We start from the raw sequence: 9250 nt of genomic DNA, 5'->3' as shown, positions 1-9250 counted from the left end.
CAGTGAATGTAAGTCATTGTAGGGTTATTTAAAGTGATACTACATCATAATCTTAAAACTAGAATACTGTACACATCTGCAGCGTCCTTCTGTTTGCCCACGGCCTCCTTACGTTCTGGCTTCAAACCAGAGCAGCTCTTGTTTTGGGAGGTAGAGGAGTAACAAAGCCTGAGACTCAAAGACGTGTAGAGCTTCACCTGTGAAGAGCGTTTGAATATGAGGAGATGCAGATCACATCGACCAGCTTTGAACGCTCTTTCATCCAAGCCGAACTTTACCCGCTTACAAAAAACTCAACTTTTCTAGAAGTCTCTTCCAACGTGATCGTCTGAAATTCAAAACAGCTGCCTCACATGAATAGTTGGACAAAAGTGGAGCTATTCAAACAATCTGACTTTTTACAACCTTTTGCAGAATGTAAACAAGCCCTAATAATGTGAGGCAACAGAGGACATCACAAATAGAAGGTTATATTTAGGATTCATGTAAATCACAAACACTAATAAACCCAAAATGAAATGCACTGGTGAACATCTGGCATCCTCTAAACGGATCAAACGTCGTGTTCATATCAGGAAAGACGTGACGGTTATTTATGGATCTATTTTTTGTGATGTTATCACAGATAATTTACGGGCGTGTCACGCTGCCTTCAGAGATCCTCTTCTTGACAGAAAGTTGAATACGCTATATGTTTGGTGTTCTAAGAGGCTCAGCGGATTGCACCCGCTGATACTCGGCAGTAAATATTTCGATGGTGTTGAAGGTCTTTATGGGTTTCACTTCTTTCATCTTCGATGTCATGTTTGGGAATTCTTTTCTTCTGTCTTTGGCAGATTCTCTGACGAAGTAGTGAAAACCCCATCAGTGGTGTTCACAGAGCGGTTTGAATGGACTCCACACAACTCCACGGATCCAAAAGACTGGAGAAGAATCCCAATGTCCACCACTCCTAACCGTCATTGTCTGAAGGGGAAAACTGGTGACAATCAGTAATTACCAACAAATCAAGTTCAAAGACCAAAACCTGTGCAGCCCAAGAGTGATACATCTCATAATCACACTCAGCATGAATAGAATTCCTTCGTTGGCTCATTCATTGGTTGGACAGTTGGTTGAAGGGCAGTACAGTCTTAGTAAGGCAGTGATTCACACCCTGCAGCGCCGTGTCCGGGGGTTTACCTATTAATAAACGGTGGGAGTCAGCAGCATCAACAGGAAATGACATCATCTCATTTAGTTTTTAACCTTTATTTATCCATCGAAGAAGTAACTGGATTTGTTTCAGCGTTAATATCCAGTTATGACTATTACCATCACGCTCTAAAATATATACTTTAATCATCACGCACTCCTTATTCAAATGTTTGTTCTGCTACAGCAGCTCCTTTAATTTGAAAGTCTGCAGATGTAAAAGAATAATCAATATATTTCAACAACTTAATTTGAGTCATGCAAACAGAGCATTATGAAATGCCAGAAAACACATTTTACATACAAAAAAAAATGCATAACAATAAATATAGTATATTAGATGCTTAAGGGAAGGCTTGATTTATTAATGTTGGAAGGAGGAGCGGAGTGATAAGTCACCGGATGAGGCAACAGATTTCCAAGAAAGTAAACTCCCCTTTTAAGAAGTATGTGAAGTATTTATTAGATTAATATATGATATGTGTTCCACACTTAATTAGGGTGAGACAACACTAGAGACCTGTTTGGAAAAGCAGCCTGTGTTCTCATCCACGCAGCACACTGACGCCCTGAAAACACACCGTGGAAGAAAAGTAGACCCTTTCTGTGCTGTTGATGAACTCGGTTATGTTATGATATAAAACAGATGAACTATGAACAAGGCTTCACCCTGGAGGCACGTATTCCCTGTCATTACAAAAGGTTGTTGTCCTTCTCCTTTGTTGTTGTTGGATTTGACAAGAAAAATAATCACTTTTGACATCCTGGGAAAGAAAAGCTTATTGTCCCAATTAAAAAGATTCATAGAATTCATACATTTAAATCAGACAACAGTCTTGATTCCTGTGCACTAGTTTACTTTTCTCTCATTTCATCCAAGTCTTACTGTTTAGTCACTTTTAAGAACAGTGCAGAGTGAATGAACATGTGTTAAGGACAAAGCAGAATGAAGGAGATAAATGAACTAAACAGACAGCATTATGAAAGAGAAGTGCAGCGTCTCTTACACTTGTCGTCCTCCAGCTAACCCGAAGTTATTCTGTGTGTCGTCCTTGTCAGCGTTGTCCTTGCGCATTATTCCTTGGAAACATATAAAACGGACATTATATAAAATGTGTATGGTACTGGCATTCAACAGAAGAAAGGGAAGTGCTTCTTTTCAACAGCATAGCCTTTCTTTGTGTGTGTGTGTGTGTGTGTGTGTGTGTGTGCAGTCATGACGTATAAACAAGTGAGTCAGGTCTCCCTAATGAAGTTTCCACACAGGGATGCATGCACACCTTGTCTCCCAGAACCGGTGAAAAACGATCCGGTGGGTGAAATTGATTTGAAGGCTTCACTTCGGCTCTTGGTCCCGTTTAAAGGACGTCCCTCTCGGCGTCACGGCACTGACCTTTCCATGGATTTAGATGCAGGATTGGTCGGAATCCACTAATGACCTGCATTTGATTTGACCGGCGTATGATGATGGAAACATGCACTCAAAAAATACAACAGAGAGCGCCTGAACATGCCAATAATCCCCCGTTCAGGATTCAACCAGAGGAAGAGGCAGGAGGAGAAGAGGGAGGGCAGCAAGGTAGTTCACTGAGGCTTCACCTGTTGTTGTGGTGACGTGAGCTGCACCATTGATTAAACAGTGTGTGGGTGGCCTCTATAGACCTATCTACCTTACACACAAATACACAATCCTCCCCGTCCAGAGAGGAGCAGGAGACCCCTTACCTTAATCACTCCCCAAGGCCTTGAGACTCCAGACTCCACTGGTGCGTCTTTAAAAAGAGCTTTCCTCCTCTAAGGAAGCAGCAGACCCGCTCCTGCTGAGCATTTCACTACAGAGCAGACAGAGAACAGGAGAGGAGGAGAAGGATCACAGTGAAGAGTCGCCACTCTGGAAGATCTGTGGACGAACAACGAGGAGACAAACAAGAGGAGAGCAGAGGAGAGGAACGCTTCAGGAAAAGGTAAAAAACAAAACAGATGTCTTAACTTGTTTGTGGATTCTTGTTCTGGCGTGGCTCTCAATGCTCCTCACTGGTGTTAGCTTCTTGTTTTTATGAACCATTAAGGACTATTGCATCGATTAGCCACATTCACTGAGTTAGGATTTTCTCACATGTACTGATGCATTTGTTGTGTAAATTAAAATTTGAGCGGATTTATATTTCAAAGTCACACCTCAGCTTTTTGCAGAATATGCACAGTTGTCTTTAATGATTGCTCTCCATTAACCTAACCCTCCACAAACACAGCTCTAGCTTACAGACATAGTAACAATAACTTGGTGTTTTATTAACACGGTTTAAATCTATTTCGATCGCAGCAGAATATGTCTGTGGAGAGCCGAGCCGAGCTCAGTGAGTCATACTGTAGGAAGAGTGTAGAGTCTCTGCCAGAGTTACAAAGACGATGGCCCACCAAGGAGTCACTCCTCAGAACAGAGAACGGAGGGAGAGACAACAAGAGGCAGTTCCCATCAAAGGAAAGGAAATGAACTCATTGCACCAAAATTAAAAGCGTAAAAGAGAAAAGTAGTATAACCACACATCAATCTAGTTTATGTGTCGTCTAGCTTCTGCAACATAAACTCCATAAAGATTCTGTTTAATAAAAAAAATGATTAAACATGAGAAGAGAGAGAAGAAGTGGGAGCAGCAAAGAGATGCGTCATAACTATCATTCATCATTTGAAAGAATTTGTTGGTAGATCTCCGTCGTCACTTAAGAATGAAGATCTCCCTTCTGATACATGTGTGGTCCACATGAATGCAGCCTCCGACCATAGCGATCCGTTTCCTTGCATTCATTCGTCTCTTTGTCCTTAAAGTCACATAAAAAGTAACGTTTTCTGGCCACTTACCTCACAAAGCAACTTTAACGGTCATTTTTAATAGTCACTGACTTCACTGTTTGGCTGCAGATCTACTGTTCCTAAGCTGGGGAAATAAAGCCTATTGACTATATATATATATATGTATATATATATATATATATATAGTCAATAGGCATGTAATTACTATGTTACTACCTTCACCATGCTTGTGTGCCCGTGAACAGCTAAAGAGACTGCTGCATTCATTTTTTTGGATTCTGGCTTTTACTCCTGCAAGTTTACTACATTAAATTCAGAGCCAACTGGAATGTAGTTTAGGGACCGTATGAAAATGAGTGCAGAGGGGAACGGGGGATGAAAGCATTCCGTTTGATTTGTGTCAAATGAAAGCCTTCATTAAAGAGTAACTGCACACTCAAACTTAAATGACAGGACTGCACTGTGACGAAACACGTCATGCTGGTGTTAATGTTGACGTTTCTCACCACATGTAGAAACACGTCATTGGTTGAAAATGGCTCAAAACGCCATCTACTGTTCTAAATCAGACCTAATCTTGCAAGGCCGACTGTGACCTCACCACAGCGTCGACCGTGATGCATCATAGCCACAGCGCACACCTGCTCCCTGCTGTCCGTGACCGGAGATCAAGCTATCAGCACGTCACTCCATCGGTCGAATCAATGCTGATGATCTGATGAAGCATTGAGGCTAGCTTGCTGGTTCCACCATGTGTTCATGCTAACGTAACACTGGTAGCAGATCATGGATCAGTGGGCGAGCAGACGGACGCTCTGCAGACAGAGGCCAGGCTGAATTTGAGTTGCTACAGCCAGCTGCTCATGCTCCACTTTTTTCTTTTTTTTTGTTGCATTTTTCAAAATCATGCAGCGGCTCAGACCTGAGAGCGAAGTTACACTTTAATAACTGCTTTGGGTTATTCCCTTCAGCTCGACGCCTCAACTCAGCCACAATTATCTCAGGTTTAATGTGTTCATGGAACAATCATTCACAGTCCAAACCGCACATTAGGAGCGGAATTATCACTTGGCAAAACTGTAAACATAAGTGGTGCATCATGTTTGCCGAATTACATTACAACCGCTCTAATTCTGTACCAAGAGCCACTAAATGATCGGTAGCATCAACTGACATTTAGATTTTTCAGCGCTGCGATGTTTCCTATTCATTCTTCATGCCATCAGGCTGGGTCTGAATTTGAATTTGCATGTTATGGGTTAAAGTTAGAAGCCTTCATGTTTCAGTCCCTGAGCAGCTCAACTGTCAGGAATGCAGCCAAAGAACAGTCACATTGTATCAATAAAGGCAATCTGACTTTATCCATGACGCCAGGCTGACCCATGATTTGATTTAGTGCTGACGGTAGCACCAGTTCCCAAACAGCAGCGCCATGGCTTTTTATGCCTTTATTTTTTACTGACTAACAAAAAAGGAAAATGTCTTTATTGACGCACATTTGATGAATGATCACCTCTAGCCCAAACCAAAAGAGACAAAAACACTGCGACTCCTGCAGAAGCTTCTCAAAAAAAGCCACCATCACTTCTCACCAAGGGAGTGATATTAATGTTGAGCAGCAGCTGTGTACAAGGCAACGAGGAAAGCAGCCAAATGCAGTCCAGAGGGATTTATTGGAAAAACTGCAAAATACAAAAGCATGCGGAGGATTGAAGGACGGAGGACGGAGCTGGAAACAGGAGAAAGTTCTCAGAGTGATGAGAGTCAGGTGGCTGGAGAGCAAGAGCACGCAACAGTGACAGTGAGGCAGGAAATGGATGGAAATGGACCGTTGCTGTGCTGCGGGGCCGATGAGGGAGAATGGAAACAGATGAGCAGGGGGAAGTAAGAGTCAGCTGACTGGCCCAGTTGGGGGAGTCTGAGGGCATCTGGTTGCTCGATGGAGACCGACAGCAGCAGTAGACAATGCTCAGTTCACAGTGACACTGAGGCTGATGTCAATGAGACCAAATGAAGCTGGATTACATGTACGCCTCATGTCAGGGCAGGAACGGCATTAATAACCAAAACCTGTGATTACAACCTCCACAGCTTTTAATTCAGCGAGTGAAGCTTGTTCACTAATCCGGACGGTTGGGGGGGGAAAACTCCTCAGTTGAAAACACGCAGATATGTTCATGACGTTAAAGATTATAACTTTTTATGATACATTTAATTTTACCAGATGTTTGATCAATCGTGAACTATTGAGAGACACAAGTGACATCACGGTTCTCCTGTCTACACGTTAACGGATGAACGTGAATGAATGATTCCAGAAATGAACCGACATGATCGGCAGAATGGGAAGAAGTGAACGTGTTGACGTCGCGTGAAAGACGTCACTGTACTGTAGAGATACTGCAGCGGTATCTACTGAGCGCGCTCAGTGACGAGCCCGTCCCGTCTTGTAATACCATCTGTACCTGGAGAGGCGATAGCGAGTCGCTTTAGCGTCCGGTCTGTCCAGCTGAGCTGCCACTAGCCTGGCTAACGAAATGTATGAGTTTGACGTATTCTTTTTTGCTGTTAGTTGGGCAAACGGGTAAAGTTCCAATACAGAGACGTGATAGTTTGTGCATGTAACTATGGTGTTGTTTAAATTGAACAAGTCTATGTTTTCTATCATTATTTGACAGCGAGATAAAGATCAACTGTGAGATAAATCTGGAGCAAGAGAACCATAAAGACTCCTTTATTCCTGCTCGCCCAGAACAAACCCAAACACGCGTGTTCCTCCTCCCCTTCCAGACCCGACTTCATGCCCAACTCATTTTCTAACGGTCCCTTTGGGTTAAAAGCCACAAACCTTAACCAAACACACATATTTGAGAGGCATTCTTTTCTTCAACCACGGTTCAATAGGATTCACATGCAACTGATAAACAAGACCATCTGTTAAAATACCCACATGTCAAAAAAAGGAATGTGGATGAGTGGTATTTGAGCTCAGTTACTACTCAGCTGAGAGACGCTAAACTACAAATCCACTAATTGCCTCAAAGATATGTCTGAAGGAAGGAAGTGTTTAGAAGAGACACATCTTTTATATTTCTTCACTCACTAACAATGTCTCCCGGTCTAAGAATAAGTGACTGTTTGATGTTGGGACTGTTTGAGTTATTACAGTTATTGAGTGCTCCTGCTGTGGCTTTGCTTTCTTTTCACTTGTGTTTCTGTCCTCCGCACCAGGCTGAAGATGGTGTGTCTATCTTGGCTGCTGGTGGTGGTGATGGCTTACGCGTGCGTCCCCGGCTTTGGGTCGGTGTGCTGGGACAGATCCCAATGCAACGACCTGAGCAACAAGGGAAGGATACTGGTAGGTACTGTCTCCATCCACTCCCTCTCCGTCACTGCCCTCAGGCAAAAGACTGGTGTACTTCTGTAACAGATTTCACACTCGCTCCAAAGTGAGTTGATTATTACACAGAGAAAACAAACAGCAGACTAAAAGACAAAGTTAAAGAGCATAAAAAGTAACATTCTGAGCATTTAGTTGCCGTCCCGGAGCTTTCAATGTTCTTCTTCAGACTGCTTTGGAGTGCATCGTTGAAAGCTCCAGAACACTCCAGTGTCCTCCTGGTGTCACATCGTCGACGCTCCTCTTAAAATGTTGCTGGTTTTTCTTTCATTCCTTCCACGCAGGACTGCATCCGCCTCTGCATGTCTGCGATCCAGTCTGAGTTCCCTCAGCTCAGTGCATTGGCCCTGAAGGTGAATAACAACGACGACGACGACCTCCTACTCAGCATCATTCTGGCCACCGTGGTGTCCGAAAACAAGATATCAGAGTCGGATCTGAAAGCCCACAGCGACGAGCGACGCTCCTATTCGATGGAGCACTTCCGCTGGGGCAAACCCTCCGGCCGTAAACGTCGACCCGTAAAGGTTTTTGCCTCTTCTCTGGAGGGAGGGGGCCCTTCTGAGCGCAGCTTACCCCCGCAGGCCCGCAGGCAGCTGGGCAGCAACAAGGATGAAGTGAGGGAGCCGAATGGAGGAAGTCAAAACCAAGGTTTGCAGAGGGTCAGCCTCAAGTCTCACGTCCCGGTGAGCCTGCAGGAGAGAAAGAACGGCGCCTATCGGATGAGTCACTTCCGATGGGGGAGTCCGCCGGCCTCGAAACGTGACGGCAGCTTCGTGAAAAAGCGAATGAAGAAACCTGAAGGGCAGCTGGACAAGCTCCTCAGGAACGTTATAGTCAAGGATGTGCAGAGGATAATGGGCTGACTGAAGGATGGAGGGGGGGGGGGGGGAGAGAATCTAATTGCCATTGCATGTTAGCACCCACAGGTAGTATTACAGACACTCATCACTATCGTTAGCATGTTGTTGAATGTCTTTTCTGGGCCGAAGGTTTCTCTCATTAAAACCTGAAGCACAGATGAGAAACAAACGCACTTTTATGTTGAATAAAACAACAAAGCACCACGGACTGCTGTGACCTTCTTGGTCTGAATCTGAAGCTTTCTTAATTAAGAGTTTAGTCATTGTTGATTCATATGTTTTGAAAAAACAGAGAATTCCATTCTAGGGCAAGAGGTGAGTGTAAATGAAAAAAAAAAAAAAAATCCAGTTTATTTACAGAGAGGCATCTTTTTTATGTAAATTAATGTAATAATAAAGATCATTCTGTATGTGGCAAAGAAAACAAGTAATTGGCTGATTTCATAATAATCACAGACTTTCAACATGAACTGTAGATTATTATCATTGACACCTGGTCTTCATGATGAAGGCCCACGAGCTGCAGCTGAAAGCTTCGGCGGGGATAAATGGAGTAAGTGGACCGTGTGCTGACATAACGACAAAACAACAAAACGTTAAATCTAAACGCATAGATGAGAACAATTGTGAAGACTGATAAAGTTACGTCATTCAAGTCACGGATATATCTGATTAAGGTAACGTTTGTTCTGTGTCTCACATGGGACACAAACGGCGACCTCTTATCAGAAGAGGTGAAGCATATCAAAAATCATGCGCAGCGTACCGGCCTGCCTGACTTGCACTCCACCTTGACCTAACCTAATTAACTTATATAACTTACATAACTTATGTGAGCAGCTGTGCTGTTAAATGAAGCTACAATGGTCAGTTGTGCTTCAGAGCAATGTCTGACTCTCCAGCTAACATTTAGGAAACAGAAAATGTGTATTTACACGTAGAGGCAGGTGTGACGGCGGTTTTATTGTGTAATATGTATGA

The 9250-nt window shown here is 43.4% G+C and overlaps 1 protein-coding gene and 1 long non-coding RNA gene across 2 annotated transcripts; one reads left to right on the top strand and one right to left on the bottom strand.

The window, feature by feature from the left end:
- Nucleotides 1-881: 881 nt before the first annotated feature.
- Nucleotides 882-2826, bottom strand: LOC137882312 (uncharacterized). The gene is made up of 3 exons (XR_011103939.1): nucleotides 2475-2826; nucleotides 2202-2274; nucleotides 882-966 (listed from the first exon to the last, which is right to left on the bottom strand). It is a non-coding gene; the product is annotated as an uncharacterized lncRNA (long non-coding RNA).
- LOC137882311 (pro-opiomelanocortin-like) lies at nucleotides 2826-8676 on the top strand. Its single transcript, XM_068724545.1, has 3 exons — nucleotides 2826-3158; nucleotides 7238-7364; nucleotides 7691-8676. Exons 2-3 carry the CDS (start codon nucleotides 7245-7247, stop codon nucleotides 8270-8272), a joined length of 702 nt encoding a protein of 233 aa, XP_068580646.1. The 5' UTR covers nucleotides 2826-3158; nucleotides 7238-7244; the 3' UTR covers nucleotides 8273-8676.
- Nucleotides 8677-9250: the final 574 nt, after the last annotated feature.

The sequence above is a fragment of the Cebidichthys violaceus genome, unplaced genomic scaffold (genome assembly GCF_023349555.1).
Source record: "Cebidichthys violaceus isolate CVI_PGR_0920_01 unplaced genomic scaffold, fCebVio1.0.p SCAF_31, whole genome shotgun sequence".
Lineage (NCBI taxonomy): Eukaryota > Metazoa > Chordata > Actinopteri > Perciformes > Stichaeidae > Cebidichthys > Cebidichthys violaceus.
Note: the sequence above shows the minus strand (reverse complement) of the source record. Positions and strands in the feature narration are given on the sequence as shown.

Bases quoted from the DNA above. Each gene is read 5' to 3' on its own strand.
- LOC137882311 (XM_068724545.1), top strand. From the start codon at position 7,245: ATGGTGTGTCTATCTTGGCTGCTGGTGGTGGTGATGGCTTACGCGTGC. The intron at 7,365-7,690 runs GTAGGTACTGTC...CCTTCCACGCAG, and splicing joins GCAACAAGGGAAGGATACTG to GACTGCATCCGCCTCTGCAT.